This window comes from Scyliorhinus canicula, chromosome 16, assembly GCF_902713615.1.
Source record: "Scyliorhinus canicula chromosome 16, sScyCan1.1, whole genome shotgun sequence".
Lineage (NCBI taxonomy): Eukaryota > Metazoa > Chordata > Chondrichthyes > Carcharhiniformes > Scyliorhinidae > Scyliorhinus > Scyliorhinus canicula.
In genome coordinates this window covers 86,119,378-86,142,152 of record NC_052161.1, presented here as the reverse complement: position 1 = coordinate 86,142,152, position 22,775 = coordinate 86,119,378, and the positions used below count along the sequence as shown (strand labels likewise).

General features: G+C 55.7%; 1 protein-coding gene across 1 annotated transcript in view; it reads left to right on the top strand.

The window, feature by feature from the left end:
* Positions 1-22,775, top strand: part of ncapd2 (non-SMC condensin I complex, subunit D2) — a 52,193-nt gene that overhangs the window by 21,004 nt on the left and 8,414 nt on the right. The window contains exons 10-14 of the mRNA XM_038774041.1: positions 7-53; positions 4,753-4,837; positions 8,251-8,384; positions 12,676-12,814; positions 16,300-16,384. Of these exons, the coding sequence (XP_038629969.1) occupies positions 7-53; positions 4,753-4,837; positions 8,251-8,384; positions 12,676-12,814; positions 16,300-16,384 (490 nt within the window). The remainder of the gene's footprint in view (positions 1-6; positions 54-4,752; positions 4,838-8,250; positions 8,385-12,675; positions 12,815-16,299; positions 16,385-22,775) is intronic.

Below are 22,775 nucleotides of genomic sequence, written 5' to 3'. Positions count from 1 at the left end.
GTGAAGGAGGCAGTCACTGATGCGTACAGGCGCCTGTACCTGAACGGAGAGAGGTGAGGTCTGAAATCGGTCGGCAACGATCATCGGCGCGCGCAATGACGTGCAGTGGCACTTTACATTGGGCCATTCCTCCTTCCTCCCATGGTGACAAATAGAAGAATGCCAAATTTTGCACCATTACCAGAGTTTGTACTCCAGGAGGAAAAGAGAACCGATTGTCTGGCACCCCATCTTCAATTAGCTGAGGTGCCGCTGTAGATAAAACAACTGGGGAACTATTGTTCCCTGGGCTATTCGCAAATAAGAAAAGCACAAGTCTTGTGCTGGTTACTTCTGTTTGCTGAAGACGAGTAAACACTAAATCAGTGTTGTCGCACTTATGGTTGGTCACTAATTGCTGTTTAGCTTTGTTTTGGGGTGCGGATGGGATCCCTACTGTGAACGTACGCCACCTCCAGCGGGTTTGACCGATTGCTGCAAATTGGTTGTTAGTTGTAGCCGATGCTGTACTCTGGGTTATTCATCAATTGCTCCTCGGGTGGGTTTTCAGAGAGATCATCTGCCAATCTTTGTTCTCTTGGAGTATAAATAACTGGCAGTTTGAATTTTACCATGCTTGCTTTATGCGGGATATAATTAAAACACAGTCACGTTATTCCAACCGAACTGAGTGCGTTCCGCGGTGTTGGGTCGCCATTTTATAAAAAAGATATGCAGGCAATGGGTGGGTTGGCAAAGAGGATAGCACCAGAAACACTGGCACAACACATATTGTGGGGTACAGGCAAGATCCTTTTGAAAAACATTTTTTATTCAAGGCATTTTCATGTAAATAAACAAAAGCAATAGAATAATCATACAACATTATCAATAATCAATACCCCTTCCCCCACCCCCAGCTCCCCCAATCTTTCCCTCCCATCTTTGCTGACCCCTCAATCCTCCTTAAAGAAGTCCATAAACAGCTTCCACCTCCGAGTGAACTCATCACCCGGCCCCCTCAGGATGAACTTGACCGTCTCCAGCCCCGAGGTCACTCACCCGCACCCCTGCGTTCGGCGGCTCCGAGTCCCTCCATCCGAGCAAGATCCGCCTCCGGGCTATCGGGGAGGCAAAGGCCAAGACATTGGCCTCTCTCGCCCCCTGGACTCCCGGGTCTTCCGCCATCCCAAATATCACTACCTCTGGACTCAAGGGGTGGGGGGCACCTTGACCCCCAGCACCTTGGACATTACGTCTGCAAACCTTTACCAGAGCCCCTTCAGCTTTGAGCATGCCCAAAACATGTGGACGTGATTCGCAGGCCCCCCCCACACACCGCCCACACCTTTTCAATATCAGGGAGATGGAAGCTTGCGACAGTGTAGGGGGAGGGTCCCCCCTCTCCTTAGCCTCATTATATGCCCTCACCAGCAGTCCCACCAAATGTTTTATAAAACTCCACTAGAAACCCATCCGGTGCTTTTCCTGCCTGCATCACCCCCACGCTCTCCATCACCTCCTTCAACCCAATTGGAGCCCCCAATCTCTGCACCTCCGCTGCACTGGGAAAATCCAGCCTGTCCAGTAACCGCCGCATTCCCTCCCCCGGCCATGGGCTCTGACTCATATAATCGCCTGTAAAATGCTTCAAACATTCCATTCACCCCCTCCGGGTCCAACACCACCCTACCCATCTCGTCTTTCACTTTGCCAATGTCCCTCGCCCCTCTTGCTTCCTCAGATGGTGGGCCAGCATCCTACCCGCCTTCTTGTTGTACTCCTATACTAGCCCTCTGTAACTGCCCCACTGCCTTCCCCATGGACACTAACCCAAACTCTATCTGGAGCCCCTGCCTCTCTTTCAACAGCCCTGCCTCCAGGGTCTCCATATACCTCCTGCCCATCCTCCAGTATCTCATCTACCAGTCTTGCCATCTCTTCCTGCTCTGCCTTCTCCCTATGCGCCTGAATTGAAATAAACTCCCCCATATCATGGCCTTGAGTGCTTCCCACAGCGTGGCGGCCGTGACCTCCCCGTATCGTTTAGCTCCATATACCACCGAACAACAGCCCTCACCCGCTCGTACACCATCATCTGCCAGCATTTCCACATTCAGTCTCCACTACGGGCATTGAGTCCCCTCCTGGGCCACGCGCAAATCCACCCAGTGCGGCACGTGACAGAATCCACAGTCTCCGAACACTCCGAGTCAACCACCCCCGCCAGATCGCCTTCTCCAGCACAAAAAAGTACATCCGGGAGGACACCTTGTGCACATGAGAGAAAATTCCTTCGCCCGTGGCCTCCTAAACCTTCCACGGATCCACCCTCACCATGTGCTCCATGAAACCCTTCAGCTCTTTCGCCTCTGCCGACATCTTCACTGACCTCGGGCTCGACTTGTCCAAGCTCTGTTCAATAACTGCATTATTCCCCCCCCCCCCATGGAGTGCAAATCAGAAATCTTCCCCAGCACCCTGCAAAAAGCCCACATCTACCTTCAGACTCAGGTGTGCAAACTTACGTGAGCGCTTGACCGGCCCATTCAGTCCCCTCCTATTCCACACGACGAGCTTGGATGGGAGACTCCCCGGATCCTTCCGCCTCCAGTCAGCCATACCCCTTTTTGGGCCAGCCGCTGGCCCGTTTCCTGTTAACTCACCCGCCCAGGTAGCATTTTGGCCCCCGCCCAAGGCCTCCATCCTCCCTATCCCCAATTCCAATTTCCCCCGTCCATACTCCCCTAAAGAGCAGCAAAAGGTGCATTTCCCCATGATATTCCCCCATGAGCAGCCTGCCCTTCAAAAACCCTGCCACCAAAACAAAGGAGCACTTCAAAGGGGAAAACATTTCAGAAAACAAACAAATAAACACATGCACTAGCTCCTCCAACGTTCACTGTCCTCCCAGTCCATTGTCCCTCATGAACTCCATCGTCTCTTCTGGTGTGCCAAAATAGTACTCTCCATTATGGAAAGTCACCCAGAGGTGGGCCGGTAACAAACTTCACCCCGTTCTTAAAGAGGGCAGCCGTGACCCGGTTAAACCCGGCACCCTCTTCGCCAGTTCTGCATCCAAGTCCTGGTACATCCGCTGCTCGTTCTGTTCCGAGGTGCCCTTCCTCGTCTGCCTCGCCCATCGGAGGATCTCCTTATCCAGAAAGCGCTGCAACCGCACCACTATCATCCTTGGCAGCTCACCCACTTGCGACCTCCTCATTAACACCATGAGTGCTGCCTCACGGTGCCGAGGTCCCAGGTTCGATTCTGCTCTGGGTCACTGTCCGTGTGAAGTTTGCACATTCTCCCCATGCTTGCATGGGTTTCGCCCCCACAACCCAAAGATGTGCAGGCTAGGTGGATTGGCCATGCTAAATTGCCGCTTAATTGGAAAAAAGGAATTGGGTATTCTAAATTTAACAAAAAATTAACACCATGAGCGCTCTGTCGGCCTCCAGGGGCCAGTCAAAGGCCCCCTCCCCCATCAGCTTCTCCCAACATTTTGTCCCAACGTACGTTTAGCCTCCACACCTTCGATCCCTATGCTCCTCGGGTTTTGTCTTTTGGAACGATTCTCCAGATCCTCCACCATCTCCAGTGTCTTTAGGTCTCTAGAATTACCCCCACCTCGGCTACCAACGAGGCCTAACTGCTCCTTGTGCTCCCCCACCGCCTCCTCCACTTTCTGGAATTCCAGCCTTCGCTTGACTCTCAATGCCTGCTTAGATCGGTTCCACCACCTTGGCCAGGTCTTCCAGGGCCTCCTTCCTCTGCTGACAGAACTTTGTGTTCAGAAACCCCACTAGCTGCTCCGTTGACCACTGGGCAGTGGAACAGCTCCCTTGCAGTCTGCAATCTTATCCTGTGGCGCACCAGGAAGACTCCTATTCCATCAGCTCCTTTCTCCTCACCCCACTGCTAGTTCCTGGATCCATCCACCAGCTACACCAGAGGAGTCACACCTTCTACAGTCGCTCCTACTCCTCTTGCCATCAAATACTTCACCTGTCGGGTGGGGAAAAGACCAAAAAAATACTGCCTTGAGCGGGAGCCACAAAATGTGGGACCACTCACTCCATGGCCGCCACCGGAAGTCGGGCGCGGGTAAGATTCATCCGAGGCCGTCACCGTGTGGTAGCTGTCATGATATGCATATTGACTGGGATGTAAGGAGTTAACAAATTAATGATAATGATTCATACCACTAGAGGGAATCACAGAAGAGTTGTATATATCATGTGACTTTGGGGATTCTGGGAGTTAGGAGATAGCTGGAAGAAGGTCAGGCAGAGAGAGAAGTTGTGTACTTGAGAGTTTTGTAAGTTAGAGCTAGCATAGTTTTATATAATAACCTTCTACTTTAGGAATGTGAATGAATCTTGGTTAGTAGTGTAATAAAATTTATAGTTTTGTTTGTTAACAAGGCTTTGTCTACTTCATTCAACAATACGCATCCGAGACATCCAGGTAAAGCAGAATCGAGAACATAACAGTATCCAATGAGGTATCCAGAAATCCAGTCGGGGGAATTGGAGAACCATATTGACCCAGAGACTGGGGAGAATGTGGAATCCGCTCTCACCTGGGTTGAGGTAGATAGATCAGATGTATTCAAGGAGAATGGGGACAAAAATGTGAATGAGATGAGAAGGATCACCCAAGGACCATTCTAATCATTACATTTTTTCTCTCTCTCTTTATCTGTCTCTCACTGTTTCTGGCTGTGACCCCTTCGCTCTCTTTCCTCTTGCTGGTGTTATCTCCTCCCAGCTCAAAGCCCCAGACCCTGGTGCAGAACCTAACAGCCCTCCTTTTCGATTCCAACGTGGACAGCATTAAATGTTTGGAGCAATTGGTAAGTCTCTGTCGAGTGTGTGTGTGGGGGGGGGGGGGGGGGGGGGGGGGAGTGGAGTTGTGTCCCTGCTGCTCTCTGGGTCCCCCTGTTATAGGCCAAATTTTGTTGAATTTGGCTAGGATGAGCACAAGAGCCTTCACTTGAGGTGTGATTCATCAGTCTTCCTAGGCATTTTAATCAAAATAAGCTTTATTCTAAGAAATTGGTTAGCATTTATATAAGCACACAGCAATAATTTTTAGCAATTGCAACATAAAGACACCCCACAGCTACAGTAATCTATGTATAACCCTTAATGAATTCCCCCTTAACTGTTCCAATTCAAAAATAAAATCCCATAACCAAGAACGTGGTTTTAAGGGCGTGGCCCAGCACTCTGCATTCTCACTTGAAGAAGACTGGCTTTCCCTGAGATTCTAACACCATCTCATCAGAAGGTTTAAACCCTTCCGGAAAGCAAACTATATTTTTTAAATTACTGAAGCAGGTAGCTATAGACCACAGCCCAGCTCCACCCACATAATGACATCACTGAAGTCATGTGCTAAGACAGAAACCTTTTTTAAAGGGACACTCCCATGACCCCCGCCATACATCTGGGGCAGGATTCTCCCCTACCCGGTGGGGCGGGGGGTCCCGGCGTAGCGGAGTGGCACCAACCACTTCGGCGTCAGGCCTCCCCAAAGGTGCGGAATTCTCCGCACCTTTGGGGGCCAAGCCCTCACATTGAGGGGCTAGGCCCGCGCCAGAGCGGTTGGCACCACGCCGACTGGCGCCAAAACCGGCACCAGCGGCCTTTGATGCCCGGCTCTGGGGCTGGCCAAAAGGCCTTCGCCGGTTCGCTCATGCGCCGGTGGTGACATCATCGGCAACTGCCGCTGACGTCACCACTGCGCATGCGCGCTGGGGGATTCTCTTCCGCATCCGCCTTGGTGGAGGCCGTGGTGGAAGGGGAAGAGTGCCCCCACGGCACTGGCCTGCCCGCCGTTCGGTGGGCCCCGACCGCGGGCCTGGCCACCGAGGGGGCACCCCCCAGGGTCCGATTGCCCTCCCCCCCCCCCCCCCCCCCCCCCCGAGAGGCCTCCCAGCAGCGGGACTTCGGCCCATCGCAGGCCGGAGAATCGCCACAGGAGGCTCGCCGCTCAGTTCGGCGTGTTTCCCGCCCCATTCGGCGTGTTTCCCGCCCCCGCCAATTCCCTGCTGGAGGTTGGAGAATTTCGCCCCTGATATGTGTGCCCCCCCCCCGGCCTGAGTCCTTGCACCATTAGCTAATAGGAAGAGCGTTTCTTTGCTGACGCTAATGGGAAAAGTGTGTGTTTGTCAACCTTAACTAACGTGCCACCATCTTTACTCTCCCCTGCAGCTTAACCTTGTAACTAAAAATCTCCCTCCCCTCTGCCCCGTCTTCAGGACGCTCAGCGAACGCCTGAGATGGGAGCAGGACTCATCCATTCGGCCCCATGAACCTGCTCTGCCATTTGATGAGATCGTTCATGATAGATGTAAATGCCACCACAGTCCCCAAGGTTGTTCGCACCACCCCTCCTTTTGAAAGAGCAGCATGTGCTCCAGGTAAAGGAGAATCTGTAGATGTGCCATACTTGGATTTCCAGAAGGTATTTCACAAGTTGCCACTTCCAGTATGATATAAAAGCTGATGGTGCTCATTTTGTGTCCCCTTCTAATCCTGATAACCTTTGAATCCATAGAATCATAGAATGCAGAAGGGTGCTATTCAGCCCATTGCCCCCTACCTAGGCCCACTCCCCATTATATCCCCGTAACCCCACCGAACTACATATTTGGACACTAAGGGGCAATTTATCACGACCAATCCACCTAACCTGCATATCTTTGGACTGTGGGAGGAAACTGGAGCACCCGGAGGAAGTCCACGCAGACACTAGGAGAACGTGCAATCTCAACACAGACAGCCAGGCACCTGAGACCAGAATTGAACCGGTGCCCCTGGCGCCGCTGAGAAGCAGCAGTGCTAACTCACTGTGCCAGCATGCTGCCCCTTGATTGATGAGAATTTATCTACCTCTCCCTTAAAAATATTCGATGACCCTGGACCTCCTCTGCCTTCCAAGGCAGAGAGTTCCAAAGTCGTGAGTACAAATAATTCTCAACTCTGTCCGAAGAGGGTGACACCCAATTTTAAATGAGTGCCCCTAGTTCTGGGCTCACCCGCAAATGGAAACAGCCTTTCCACGTACACCTTCTCAAGACCGTTCAGGACCTTTTATTACTTAACAGTAATATAATTAAACTGACAAAAATATACTGACTGTCCAAAACCCCTTTCCCAACACCACCACCCCCTTCCAACTTGCCACAGTCTATCATACACAGACAACATTGAAGGAAAGGGCAGTAGAGAGGGAAAATAAATGGATAAAGGATCGCCGAAGCACTAAGTTGGCACCTGGTTAAAGTCTTTCAGTTGAAACTTTTGTTTCGGTACTTGTTTTGTCGAGGCTTGAGATGGTTTTCTCTGCCAAGGTGGTCTACTTGCTTTGTAGATTCAAGATCGTTTCAAATATTTAGTAAATATGTGGCAGGCACTCTGGGTTTAGAGCAATAAATCAGTTTTTTTTACTTTAGCAGCGAGAGAGAGGGTTCCTTCTCCTTTGTGTCCAATGACTTCCCAGCTCTAACAAGCATCCTGCGGGAACCAGTCACTGACCGTTGTCAGGTAGGACACTGTCCCTGGTCAACCCACAGGTTGCCTGCCAGCTAATCGAACTGATTTACTCCAAAGCTGATTCCTAAGATTCACTCGGTGCCGATGAGTCTATTTTCTCCTCCAAAATACAAAACCTAGGAACAAACTGTCTTGACTAGCAGGCTGACTCAGCTGAATTCCTCTCCTTAAAGGCACATTCCGATATGGGTCCACGAACAAAATATAATGAAATAAAAGAAATGGCAGCAAAGAGAAATCAAAAGGAAGGACTCCTAACAACTCAATCAATCCGTCCTCAACCACCTTATGTTTTCTTCATGACATACTTGCCCACCTATTTTTTTGTGGCGTCTGCAAATTTAACTACCACGCCATCATTCCCCTCATCTAAGTCAACTGCGTCCAACACTGGTCTCTCATTGCGTCGGCCGATGCTCTGTTACAGACAGTTCATTTGCCAATTTTCCTATGTTGGTATTGCTGGCAATTGGTGAAATTCTGCTCCGTGCTCCGAGCCACACATCAAAACGAATGTGCAGCTCCGATCACTGATCCTTGGGGAGCACACACTGTCAACCATCCTTGAGAGCCAAAGAGCAGCCACGTACCATGACTTGCTGTTTTCTATCCTTTCTCACCCCTCCCCTTCCCACCTGGCCCCCTCCTTCCCGTCCATCTGGCCCCCACTACCTACCTACCTGGCCCTCCTCACCTCTACCATCAGGTCAGCGAATTTGTCCAGAAGAATGAGATTAAGCCTGCAGTGATCCAGTTGCTTTGGGAACGCCTGACGGAGAAAGTGGCATCCACGCCATTAGAGAGGCGGGCAGCGGTCATCTTGCTTGGAATGGCAGCTCGGTAAGTGGCAGTTTGCTGGGTACAAAATAGAGGGAACTTTACTCTGTATCTAACCCTGTACTGTACCTGTCCTGGGGTGTTTGATGGGGACAGTGTAGAGGGAGCTTTACTTTGTATCTAATCCGTGCTGTACCTGTTCTGGGAGTGTTTTTTTTTAATAAACAATTTTATTGAGGTAGTTTTTGGCTTTGTAAACAGTTACAAACATCAACAGAAAGAAAGCAAAAAAGGCAAAAATGTGCAAACATCCATGTACTTTCAATACTTCAATCGTAACATACTGCACAAGCCCGCTCCTCTCCCACCGGTACTACCCGCCGTTTTTTCCCTCCCCCTCTACTCTACTCTACCCCCCTCCCCCCCCACCCCCTGCTGACGCTCACTCTCCCGCAAAGAAGTCAGTAAATGGTTGCCACCTCCGGGCGAACCCCTGTACAGATCCCCTCAAGGCGAACTTAATTTTTTCCATACCCAGGAAACTCGACATATCCGCAAGCCACAACTCAGTCTTCGGGGACTTTGAGTCCTCCACGCCAATAGTATTTGTCGCCGGGCTATCAGGGAAGCAAAGGCCAAAACATCGGCCTCTTTCTCCCCCTGGACTCCCGGGTCCTCCGAAACCCCAAAAATTGCCACCCCTGGACTCATCACCACCCTTGTTTTTAGCACCCGGGACATAGAACATAGAACATAGAACAGTACAGCACAGAACAGGCCCTTCGGCCCTCAATGTTGTGCCGAGCCATGATCACCCTACTCAAACCCACGAATCCACCCTATACCCGTAACCCAACAACCCCCCCCCTTAACCTTACTTTTATTAGGACACTACAGGCAATTTAGCACGGCCAATCCACCTAACCCGCACATCTTTGGACTGTGGGAGGAAACCGGAGCACCCGGAGGAAACCCACGCACACAGGGGGAGGACGTGCAGACTCCACACAGACAGTGACCCAGCCGGGAATCGAACCTGGGACCCTGGAGCTGTGAAGCATTTATGCTAACCACCATGCTACCCTGCTGCTACCCTGCTGATCCCCGCAAATCCCTCCCAGTACCCCCTCAGCTTAGGGCATGCCCAAAACATGTGAACGTGGTTCACTGGTCCTCCCAAATTCTTTCTGGCATTTGTCCTCTATCCCAAAGAATTTGCTCATCCGAGCCACCGTCATATGGGCCCAGTGAACGACCTTAAATTGAATCAGCCCGAGCCTAGCACATGTCGCGGTCGAATTTACCCTACTCAGGGCCTCTGCCCACAGCCCATCCTCCATTTCCCCGCCTAGCTCCTCCTCCCATTTAAGTTTCAGTTCCTCTGTCTGGGACCCTTCCTCCCTCATGAGCACCTTATAAATACCCGAGACTCTACCCTCCCCTTCTTCCCCCCCTAGAGACTATTCTGTCTAGGATCCCCATTGGCGGGAGGCGTGGGAAAGATGGGACCTGTCTACGAACAAAGTCCCGCAACTGTAGGTACCTAAAATCATTTCCCCTTACCAACCCAAATTTCTCCTCCAAGCTCCTCAAACTCGCAAAGCTCCCTTCCAGGAACATATCACCCACCCTTCCCACCCCCGCCCGCCGCCATATTCGGAACCCCCCATCCATACTCCAGGGGGCAAACCGATGGTTGTCGCAGATTGGCGCCCAGACAGACGCCCCCATCTCCCCTACATGCCTCCTCCACTGGCCCCATATCCGCAGGGTCGCCACCACTACCGGGCTGGTGGTGTACTTGGCCGGCGGCAGCGGTAGAGGAGCCGTGACCAGGGCTGCCAAACTGGAGCCCCTGCACGAAGCCGCCTCCACCTGCTCCCAAATAGACCCCGTACCCACCATCCACTTCCTTATCATAGCGATGTTGGCCGCCCAGTAATAATTAATCAGACTCGGCAAAGCCAGCCCTCCCTCGCTGCAGTTCCTCTCCAACATCGCCTTCTTCACCCGCGGGGATTTTCCCGCCCAGACAAAGCTCATGATCATCCTGTTAACTCTTTTGAAGAAGGACCGTGGGATAAAGATCGGAGGCACTGAGAAATAAACAGAAATCTAGGGAGGATAGTCATCTTTACAGTCTGCACCCTCCCTGCCAGCGACAGCGGGAGTGCATCCCATCTCCGAAACTCTCCCTTCATTTGCTCCACCACCCTGGCCAAATTTAACTTGTGCAGCCTGCCCCAGTCTCGTGCCACCTGGATTCCCAAATACCGGAAATTTTCCTCAACCAGCCTAAACGGTAGCCCTCTCAATCTGTTCTCCTGGCCCCTTGCCTGGACCACAAACGTTTCACTCTTGGCCATATTTAATTTGTATCCTGTGAACTGGCCGAACCTCCTCAGCATTCCCAGTATACTTCCCATCCCGGCCACTGGGTCTGACACGTACAGGAGCAGGTCGTCTGCGTAAAGAGAGACCCTATGTTCTACCCCGCCCCTCACCATCCCCTTCCATCTCTCTGCGCAATCGCCAGCGGCTCTATGGCCAGCGCAATCAGCAGCGGGGAGAGCGGGCAGCCCTGTCTGGTCCCTCGGTACAACCTAAAGTACTCCGACACTTCTCTGTTAGTCCTGATGCTGGCCCTCGGGGCCTGATATAATAATTTGATCCAATCCCGCCCCGAACCCAAACCGTCCGAGCACCTCCCATAGATAGTCCCAGTCCACCCGGTCAAAGGCCTTCTCGGCGTCCATTGCCACCACTACCTCCACCTCCCTACCCGCCGGGGGCATCATTATCACATTATGTAATCTTCTCGGGTTGGCTGCCAGCTGCCTACCTTTCACGAACCCAGTTTGGTCCTCCCCAATCACCTCCGGTACACAGTCCTCCATTCTAACCGCCAGTACCTTTGCCAGGAGCTTGGCGTCAACCTTAATCAGGGAGATTCGCCTGTAGGACCCGCACGCCTCCGGGTCTTTACCCCGCTTCAATATCAGTGATATAGTGGCTTGCGACATTGTCGGCGGCAGGGTCCCTCTGTCCCTTGCCTCATTGAAAATCCTCGCCAAGACCGGGCCCACCAGCTCAGAAAACGTACTATAGAACTCTACTGGGTATCCATCCGGCCCCGGGGCTTTCCCCGACTGCATGGCCTTTAGGCCCCCCCAATACCTCCTCCACTCTAATCGGGGCCCCCAGCTCATCCACTCGCCCCCCACCTACTGTTGGGAAGGTTAACCCGTCCAGAAACCTTTTCATCTCCTCCGGTTCTTCCGGCGGCTCCGAAGTATACAGCTTGCGATAGAAGTCTCGGAATACCTTATTCAATCCTGCCGGGTCCTCCACTTTGCGCCCCTCCCCATCCCTCACTCTCCCTATTTCCCTGGCCGCCTCCCTCCTCCTGAGTTGCTGTGCTAACAGTCTGCTAGCCTTTTCCCCATACTCGTACACCGCTCCCCTCGCCTTCCTAAGCTGTTCCACGGCCCTACTCGTGGATAGTGCCCCCAGTTCCGCCTGTAGTCTCTGCCTCTCCCTGAGTACAACCTCCCCCGGGGACTCCGCGTGCTCTTCATCTATCCGACCCATTTCCCTGACCATCTCTGCCCTATCTGCCTTGGCTCTGTGGGCCCCAATTGAAATCCGCTCCCCCCGCACTACTGCCTTTAGCGCCTCCCACAGGGTCGCCGCTGAGACCTCCCCCGTGTCATTCACCTGCAAGTAATTTTGCATACATCTCCGAAGCCTCTCGCAGATTCCCCTCCTCCGACAGCAGTCCCACATCTAGCCTCCATTGCAGACGCTGGTAGCTCACTCCCCCGATCTGCAGGTCTCCCCAGTGCGGGGCATGGTCTGAGATAGTAATTGCCGAGTATTCCGTCCTGGGAGTGTTTGATGGGGACAGTGTAGAGGGAGCTTTACTTTGTATCTAATCCGTGCTGTACCTGTCCTGGGAGTGTTTGATGGGGACAGTGTAGAGGGAGCTTTACTCTGTATCTAACCCCGTGCTGTACCTGTCCTGGGAGTGTTTGATGGGGACAGTGTAGAGGGAGTTTTACTTTGTATCTAATCCGTGCTGTACCTGTCCTGTGAGTGTTTGATAGGGACAGTGTAGAGGGAGCTTTACTCTGTATCTAACCCCATGCTGTACCTGTCCTGGGAGTGTTTGATGGGGACAGTGTAGAGGGAGCTTTACTTTGTATCTAATCCGTGCTGTACCTGTCCTGGGAGTGTTTGATAGGGACAGTGTAGAGGGAGCTTTACTCTGTATCTAACCCTGTGCTGTACCTGTCCTGGTTTGATGGGTTTCTAAACTTTCCCTATCTCAGTTTCTCTCGCTCTCTCCTCCTAGCGGTGAGCCAGAGATTGTCGGGAGTAACCTGGAAACTCTCTACACGGTGGGACTGGGACCACGGGTTCGAGAGCAACAGGATTACCAACTCGCCCGAGACACGTGCCTCGCCATCGGCAAACTTTCCCAGGGGAAGAAGGTGAGAAGAAAGCAAAATCAGAACCTGTAGAACAACTTGCCCAGAATCATTTACGCAGTAAAAACATCCCAGGCTATTGTACAAGAGCATGAATCAAATTAACTTCCAATGTGAGCCCGTGTTGGGAGATCTCGGGGACAGGAAATCAAGAGCTTGTGCAGAGGTTCCTTTTCAGGGGCGGACGAGAGCGGGACAGTGGGCTGGGTAGGGGAGGGGCAAGCGGGAGAGATGGCTGGGGGGTAAGGGGGCTTGAGGGCCAGGCAGGGGTGTGGGGAGGGGGGGGGGAGAGGGAGGGAGCGGGAGAGATGACAGGGAGGGGGCAAGAGGGCCAGGCTTTAGGGCATGCAGTTGAGAGGGCCAGGGCAAGGGGGAGAGAGTCCCGGGGTGGGGGGAAGAGAGGGCCGGGTGTAAGGGGGAGGGAGGCCAGGTGTGAGGCACGGTGGAGAGATGGCCAGCCGAATGGGGGGAGGTGGGGAAAGGGCCAGGTAAGGCGAGAGGGCCGAGGCGAGGGAGCGAGAGGGTCAGGCCAGGGCGAGGTGGGGGTGTCATGAGAATGTCACTTTGTCCAATGTGTGCAGGAGGGTTTCCTGACAGTATGTAGATAGGCCAACAAGAGGCAAGGCCACGTTGGATTTGTTACTGGGTAATGAACCAGGACAGGTGCTAGATTTGGAGGTAGATGAGCACTTTGGTGATAGCAATGTTGTGGCTGCTCATGTTACTGCAGTGGTGTCAGAGTGTGGGTGGAGCTGAGCCCTGGCTCTTGCTTTTTAGTTTCACTTTGAGAAAAGCTTGGGTGTGTCTGTTTTCTTTGGTTTTGTTTTTCAGTGTTAGAGCTGAAGCCAGCCAAAGCAGCTGCACTGCTGTTCTCTCTGCCATGAAAAGACTATGTCTTGATCATTTGGTGAATTTCGAATTATAAATGTTTTCAGTAGTGGATGTAAACCTGATGTGCTTCTGTTAAAAGGTGTTTCTTTTGTAAGTCTTCAGGATGTTAAAAGGACAGCGTTAGCATTACTTCGTGTTGTGGTCTTTGGGGGTTGTATTTGAATTAATGGTTGCTAAGATGTTCACTGTTTGTTTTAAAAAGGTTAACTTGAGTTCATAGAATAAACATTGTTTTGCTTTAAAAAATACTTTTCCATTTCTGCTGTACCACACCTGTAGAGCGGGCCGTGTGCTCCCCATACCACAATCTATTAAAAGTTGTGGGTCAGGTGAACTCCATGATATACTTTGGGGTTCTCCAAACCCTGGCCCATAACAGGGGAGAGAGGGTCGGGTCGAGGGGTGGAGAGGGCTGGATGAGGAGGGGGAGAGAGGTTCGGGCGGGGTGATAGGGGGAGAGGGTCGGGCAGGGCGACGGGGGGAGAGGGACGGGGCGAAAGGGTCGGGCGGGTTGATGGGGGGAGGGTTGGGTGGGGCAATGGGGGGGAGGGTTGGGCGGGATGACGGGGGGGAGAAGGTCGGGCGGGGTGACGGGAGAGGGTCGGGCAGGGGGGCGGGGGGAGAGAGTCGGGCAGGGGTGACGGGGGGACAGGGTTGGGAGGGGGACGGGGAGAGGGTTGGGCGGGGCGATGGGAGGGGGAGAGAGGGTCGGCGGGGCGCTGTGGGGGAGAGTGTCGGGCAGGGCGACGGGGGGGAGAGGGACGGGCGGGGCGATGGGAGGAGAGGGTTGGGCGGGGCGATGGGAGGAGAGGGTTGGGCGGGGCGACGGGGGGGAGAGGGTTGGGCGGGGCGATGGGGGGAGGGTCAGGCGGGGCGATGGGGGGGGAAGAGGGTCGGGTGGGGTGGCGGGAGAGGGTCGGGCAGGGTGACGGGGGGAGAGGGTCGGGCAGGGGTGACGGGGGACAGGGTCGGGCGGGGCGATGGGGGGGGGAGAGAGGGTCTGGCGGGGTGACGGGGGGAGAGGGTCGGGCAGGGCGATGGGCGGGGCGATGGGAGGAGAGGGTTGGGTGGGGCGATGGGAGGAGAGGGTTGGGCAAGGCGATGGGTGGGGAGGGTCGGGCGGGGTGACGGTGGTGGGGGAGAGGGTCGGGCGGGGCGACGGGGGGAGAGGGTCGGGCAGGGTGACGGGGAGAGGGTCGGGCAGGGGCGACGGGGAGACAGGGTAGGGCGGGGGGAGAGGGTCGGGCAGGGTGACGGGGAGACAGGGTCGGGCGGGGCGACGAGGGGAGAGGGTTGGGCGGGGCGACGGGGGGAGAGGGTCGGGTGGGGCGATGGGGGGAGAGGGTCGGGCGGGGCGATGGGAGGAGAGGGTCGGGCGGGGCGATGGGGGGAGAGGGTCGGGTGGGGTGGCGGGAGAGGTTCGGGCAGGGTGACGGGGGGAGAGGGTCGGGCAGGGGCGACGGGGAGACAGGGTAGGGCGGGGGGAGAGGGTCGGGCAGGGGCGACGGGGAGACAGGGTCGGGCGGGGCGACGGGGGGAGAGGGTTGGGCGGGGCGACGGGGGGAGAGGGTCGGGTGGGGCGATGGGGGGAGAGGGTCGGGCGGGGCGTTGGGAGGAGAGGGTCGGGCGGGGCGATGGGGGGAGAGGGTCGGGCGGGGCGATGGGGGAGAGAGGGTCGGGCGGGGCGATGGGGGAGAGGGTCGGGCGGGGCGATGGGAGGAGAGGGTCGGGTGGGGCGATGGGGGGAGAGGGTCGGGCGGGACGATGGGGGGGAGAGGGTCGGGCGGGACGATGGGGGGGAGAGGGTCGGGCGGGGCGATGGGGGGAAGAGGGTCGGGCGGGGCGATGGGGGGGAGAGGGTCGGGCAGGGGCGACGGGGGACAGGGTCGGGCGGGGTGACGGGGAGAGGGTTGGGCAGGGGGACGGGGGAGAGGGTCGGGCAGGGGCGACGGGGGGGACACGGTCGGGCGGGGTGACGGGGGGGACACGGTCGGGCGGGGTGACGGGGGGGACACGGTCGGGCGGGATGACAGGGGAGAGGGTTGGGCAGGGGGACGGGGGGAGAGGGTTGGGCAGGGGGACGGGGGGAGAGGGTCGGGCAGGGGCGTCGGGGGGGGGACAGGGTCGGGCGGGGTGACGGGGAGAGGGCTGGGCAGGGGGACGGGGAGAGGGTCGGGCGGGGTGACGGGGGGGGGAGGGGGTTGGGCGGGGCGATGGGGGAGGAGAGAGGGTCGGGCGGGGCGCCGGGGGGGGAGGGTCGGGCAGGGCGACGGGGAGAGGGTCGGGCGGGCCGATTGGTGGGGAGAGGGTCGGGCGGGGCACTTGGTGGGGAGAGGGTCGGGTGGGGCAATTGGTGGGGAGAGGGCCGGGTGGGGAGAGGGTCGGGTGGGGCAATTGGTGGGGAGAGGGTCGGGCGGGGCAATTGGTGGTGGGGGAGGGCTGGGTTGAGGGCAAGCGGAGGAGTGGAGGGTTGTCTTGACAGTTGGAGGAGTGTGCTGTTGGTGGAGTGGGGCTGCGCTGTGGTCATTGGAATATTTTGGAACTGAGTTCGCTCTCGCCCAGCTCATGGATTTGTGTTGTCTTCCTCCTTCCCACAGAAGCTGCTTGGTGGCAGTGCCATCTCCTTCCGGCTGCCAAGCGATCACCAGCTCTTCAGCCATATCTCAGATGCTGTGACTGACGGTAAGACCGGGGCAGCACCCATGTAGCCCATTGCCTTTCACCCTCGTCATCTCATCCAGTTCAGTAATGTTAACATGTGGGCGGCACGGTAGAGCAGTGGTTAGCACTGCTGCCTATGACGCTGAGGACGCGGGGCCGATCCCCGTTCCGTGTCATTGTCTGTGGAGTTTGCATGTTCTCCCCGTGTCTGCGTGGGTTTCACCCCCAGAACTCAATCATGTGCAGGGCAGGTGGATTGGCCACGTTAAATTGCCCATTAATTGAAAAAAAATAATTGGGTACTCTAAAATTTAAAAAAAACGAATGTTAACTTGTTGTGCCCCGCCTCCCCTGTGCCCCGCCTCCCCTGTGCCCCCCCCAAGCCCGTTCACCCCCCCAAGCCCGTTCACCCCCCCACAAGCCCGTTCACCCCCCCACAAGCCCGTTCACCCCCCCCACAAGCCCCTTCACCCCCAAAGCCCCTTCACCCCCCAAAGCCCCTTCACCCCCCAAAGCCCCTTCACCCCCCCAAACCCCCTTCACCCCCCCAAACCCATTCACCTCCCCAAACCCGTTCACCCCACCCTTACCCGTCCATCTCCCCCTCCCTTACCCGCTCGCCCGCTTCCCCCTCCCCCTTCTGCACTCGTCTCTCTCTGTCGTCCCTCTAAAATAGTATGGCAGCGGGGTGGGAACTAGAGCATTAGTTTAGGTGAAATAACTAAAGGGAAAGCAGAGAACAAAAAGTACGGAAACAACATCACCATGTCCGCTCAAATGTAGTGGTTGGAAGTGTATTTATTTCAATGCCAGATGTGTCCAAGGTAAGGCAGATGAACTTAAAAGCACTTATTAGTACTTGGAACTATGACGTTGTGGCTAGCACAGAAATGTGATTAAAGGAAGAGCAGGGTTGGCAGCTGAACGTTGGAGGATATAGATACTTCAGGAGAGATAGAGGGAGGTGGAAAAGGGGTGGGGGAGCAGCATTACTGGTTAAGGAGAATATTATAGCTGTACTGTGGGAGGATACATAGAACATAGAACAGTACAGCACAGAACAGGCCCTTCGGCCCTCAATGTTGTGCCGAGCCATGATCACCCTACTCAAACCCACGTATCCACCCTATACCCGTAACCCAACAACCTCCCCCTTAACCCTACTTTTATTAGGACACTACGGGCAATTTAGCATGGCCAATCCACCTAACCCGCACATCTTTGGACTGTGGGAGGAAACCGGAGCACCCGGAGGAAACCTCGGAGGGCTCACACAATGAGGCAATCTGGGTGGAGCTCAGGAACAGGAAGGGGGCAATCACAATGCTGGGAGTTAATTACAGGCCCCCCAGCTGCCAGTGAGAGATAGAGGAGCAGATAGAGACATTTTGGATTGGTGCAAAAGTAACAGGGTTGTTGTAGTGGGTGATTTTAATTTCCCCAATATTGACTGGGACTCACTTAGTGCTGGGAGCTTGGTGGGGCAGAGTTTGTAAGGAGCATCCAGGAAGGCTTCTTGATGCAAGATGTAGATCAGGGGTGGGCAAACTTTTCCGTGCAAGGGCCACATTCAGAAATTTACAATTCACAAAGGGCCGCATAGTATATTAAGTAAAATAATTACTTCACCCGGTTAAGATTCTGGGCGCCTCATATAGAACATATAACAGTACAGCACAGAACAGGCCCTTCGGCCCTCGACGTTGTGCCGAGCAATGATCACCCTACTCAAGTCAACGTATCCACCCTATACCAGTAAGTAACCCAACAGCCCCCCCCCCCCCCCCCCATTAACCTTAAAAAAAAATTTTTTTTTTTTTATTTTTTTAAAATGACTTGGTGGGCCGCAGAAATACCTTTGGCGGGCCGCATGCGGCCCGCGGGCCGTAGTTTGCCCACCCCTGATGTAGATAGTCCAACTAGGGAAGGGGCAGCACTGGATCTGGTATTGGTGATGAGCCTGGACAGGTGGTTGGGGTTTCAGAAGGGGAACATTTTGGGAGTAGTGACCACAATTCTGTACGTTTTCCCTGTCTCGTACCCCACGTGGGGGCAGCAGAGGGAACCCCTCCAGCTGCCGCCTGGCAAACGCCCTAACCTGCATGTACCTAAACATGTTCCCCGGGGGGAGCCCAAACTTCCCCTCTAACTCACCCAGGCTCGCAAACCTCCCATCCACAAACAGGTCCCTCAACCTCCTAATACCTACCCTGTGCCAGCCCAGAAACCCACCATCGATGCTCCCTGGAACAAACCGGTGGTTCCCCCGTATCGGGGACTCCATCGAGCCCCCCACCTCCCCCCTATGCCGTCTCCATTGCCCCCAAATTTTGAGGGTAGCCGCCACCACCGGCCTCGTGGTATACCTTGTTGGAGGGAGCGGCAACGGCGCCGTTACCAGCGCCTTCAGGCTCGTGTCCACGCAGGACGCCATCTCCATCCTCTTCCATGCTGCCCCTGCCCCGTCCATTACCCACTTACGCACCATCGCTGTGTTGGCAGCCCAATAGTACCCACAGAGATTGGGCAGCGCCTGCTCCCCCCTATCCCTGCTCCGCTCCAAAAACACCCTTCTCACCCTCAGAGTCCCATGCGCCCATACAAATCCCGTAATACTCCTGTTGACCCTCCTAAAAAAGGCCTTCGGGATAAGGATGGGGAGGCACTGGAACAGGAACAAAAACCTCGGGAGCACGGTCATCTTGACGGACTGCACCCTGCCCGCCATCGACAGCGGCAACATGTCCCATCTTTTAAACTCCTCCATTTTCTCCACCAGCCTTGTGAGGTTAAGTTTGTGAAGGGCCCCCCAGCTCCTAGCCACCTGGACTCCCAGGTACCGAAAGCTCCTCCCTGCCCTTTTCAGCGGGAGCCTACCAATCCCCTCCTCTTGATCCCCCGGGTGCACGACGAACAGCTCACTCTTACCCTGGTTGAGCTTGTACCCAGAAAAGCCCCCAAATTCCCTAAGGATCTTCATCACCTCCGGCATTCCCCCCCACTGGGTCCGCCACATATAGCAACAAGTCATCTGCGTATAATGACACTCTGTGCTCTTCCCCACCTCGCACCAGACCGCTCCAATTCCTCGACTCCCTCAACGCCATGGCCAGGGGCTCAATTGCCAACGCAAACGGGACAGGGGACACCCCTGTCTCGTCTCCCGGTACAACAAAAAGTACTCCGATCTCCTCCTATTCGTGGCTACGCTCGCCATCGGGGCCTCATATAACAGCCTCACCCAGCTGACAAACCCCTCCCCGAACCCAAACCTTTCCAGCACCTCCCACAAGTACCCCCACTCGACCCTATCAAAGGCCTTCTCCGCATCTAATGCTACCACTATCTCCGCCTCCCCTTCTACCGCCGGCATCATTATAACATTCAGAAGCCTACGTATATTGGTGTTCAGCTGCCTTCCCTTCACAAACCCCGTCTGGTCCTCATGAATGTCTCCTGGCACACAGTCCTCTATCCTTGTGGCCAAGATCTTCACCAACAGCTTGGCATCCACATTTAACGAGATCGGCCTATATGATCCACACTGCAGGGGGTCCTTGTCCCGTTTAAGGACCAAGAAAATCAGCGCCCGTGACATAGTCGGGGGCAAAGCCCCCCCCCCCCCCCCCCCCTCCCTTGCCTCGTTAAAGGTCCTAACCAACAGGGGGCCCAGCAGGTCTGCATACATTTTGTAAAATTCGACCGGAAACCCATCCGGCCCCGGCGCCTTCCCCGACTGCATGCTGCCTATCTCTTTGACCAGCTCCTCCAGCTCAATGGGCGCCCCCAGCCCCTCCACCTGTCCCTCCTCCACCTTCGGAATCTCAGCCTGTCCAAAAAGCGCCCCATCTCCCCCCCCTCCACCAGGGGCTCGGACCGGTACAATTCCCCATAAAAGTCCCTGAAGACCCCATTAATCTCCACCCCCCTTCGCACCACATTGCCTCCCCTATCCGTCACTCCACCAATCTCCCTGGCCGCGTCTCGCTTACGGTGCTGATACGCCAGCATCCTATTTGCCTTCTTCCCATATTCGTACACCGCTCCCTGTGCCTTCCTCCACTGAGCTTCTGCCTTTCTGGTGGTCAGCAAGTTGAACTTGGCCTGAAGGTTACGTCGCTCCCTCAACAATCCCTCCTCCGGAGACTCCGCGTATCTCCTGTCCACCCTCACCATCTCCCCCACCAACCTCTCCCTCTCTCTTTGCTCTCCCCTCTCCCTATGGGCTCGGATGGAAATCAACCCCCCTCTAATCACCGTCTTCAATGCCTCCCAAACCGTCTCCACCCGGACCTCCCCATTATCATTGGCCTCTAAGTACCTCTTGATACACCCCCGAACCCGCCCGCCCACCTTCTCATCAGCCAGCAGTCCCACCTCCAGGCGCCAGAGCGGCGCTGGTCCCTCTCCTCCCCCAGCTCAAGGTCTACCCAGTGCGGGGCATGGTCCGAAATGACTATGGCCGAATACTCGGCATCCTCCACCCTCGAAATCAGCCCCATGCTCAGGACAAAAAAATCGATCCGGGAATAGGCTTTATGCACGTGGGAAAAAAATGAATACTCCCTGGCCGTCGGCCTTGCGAACCTCCAAGGATCCACCCCTCCCATCTGGTCCATAAACCCCCTCAACACCTTAGCCGCCGCGGGCCTCCTGCCCGTCCTGGACATGGATCGATCCAATGGGGGATCCAGCACTGTGTTAAAGTCCCCCCCCTCAGTATCAGGCCCCCCGTCTCTAGATCGTGAATGCGGCCCAACATGCGCCGCATAAAACCCGCATTGTCCCAATTTGGGGCATAGACATTCACCAGCACCACCCGCTCCCCTTGCAGCTTGCCGATCACCATCACATACCTCCCTCCACTGTCAGCCACCACCTTTGACGCCTCAAACGACACCCTTTTTCCCACCAGAATCGCCACCCCCTGATTTTTTGCATCCAGCCCCGAATGAAACACCTGGCATACCCAGCCCTTCCTCAGTCTAACCTGGTCCGCCACCTTCAGGTGCGTCTCCTGGAGCATAGCCATGTCCGCCTTCAGCCCCTTCAGGTGCGTAAACACCCGGGCCCGTTTGACCGGCCCATTCAGCCCCCTCACATTCCAGGTTATCAGCCGGATCAGAGGGCTCCCTGCCCCCCTCCCCTGCCGACTAGCCATAACCCGTCCCCTGTCCGCCCCAGGCCCGCTCGGCCCGCTCCCCACGGCGGCACACCCCGACCCCGGCCCCCCTTGCATACTCCAGCTCCTTCCTGGCCATTTCAGCAGCAACCCGGTATCCCCCCCCCAGGCTAGGACCCCTCCCAGCCGCGTTACTCCCTCCGTAGCACTCCCGTGAGCCAGCTAACTTCTGCTGACCCCGGCAGCTCCCGCCACACCTCCGACCCCTCCCAACGTGGGGCTACTTCTCCTCCGCAGACCCTCCTCCTCCCCCTCCCGCTCTCGCGCGGGAAAAAAGCCCGCGCTTCTCAGCTCCGACCCCGCCCCCATCCACCCTCAGCGCGGGAAACAGAAGAAAAGCCCGCGCTTTCCCTCTGCCCGACCCCGCCCACGCAAAAAAGACAGCACCCCACCCGCCCCAGAAACAACACACAACCAGCTTAAAACAGCATGAAACAGCATAAAACAGAGACCCTTCCCACAAAAAGTTAACACAGTTATATACAAACCCCCGAACCTCAGTCAGAGTCCAACTTCTCGGCCTGCACAAAGGCCCACGCCTCCTCCGGGGACTCAAAATAAAAGTGCCGGTCCTTGTAAGTGACCCACAGACGCGCCGGCTGTAACATGCCAAACTTCACACTCTTTCTGTGAAGCACCGCCTTCGTCCGGTTGTACCCGGCCCTCCGCTTAGCCACCTCCGCACTCCATTCCTGGTAGATCCGCACTACCGTGTCCTCCTACTTGCTGCTCCGCTCCTTCTTGGCCCACCTAAGCACGCACTCTCGGTCAACGAACCGGTGGAACTGCACCAGCACCACCCGTGGCGGCTCATTCGGCTTGGGCCTCCTGGCCAGTATTCTGTGGGCCCCCTCCAGCTCCAGGAGCCCCTGGAAGGACCCAGCTCCCATCAGCGAGTTCAACAAAACGACCACATAGGCCCCCAGGTCTGACCCCTCCAGCCTGTCCGTGAGGCCCAGGATCCGCAAATTTTTCCGCCTCGACCGGTTCTCCATCTCCTCGAACCGCTCCTGCCGCTTCTTATGAAAATGAAAAAATGAAATGAAAATCGCTTATTGTCATGAGTAGGCTTCAAATGAAGTTACTGTGAAAAGCCCCTAGTCGCCACATTCAGGCGCCTGTTTGGGTTGGCTGTTACGGGAATCGAACCGTGCTGCTGGCCTGCTTGGTCTGCTTTCAAAGCCAGCGATTTAGCCCTGTGCTAAACAGTCCCTCATGGAGCGCCTCATG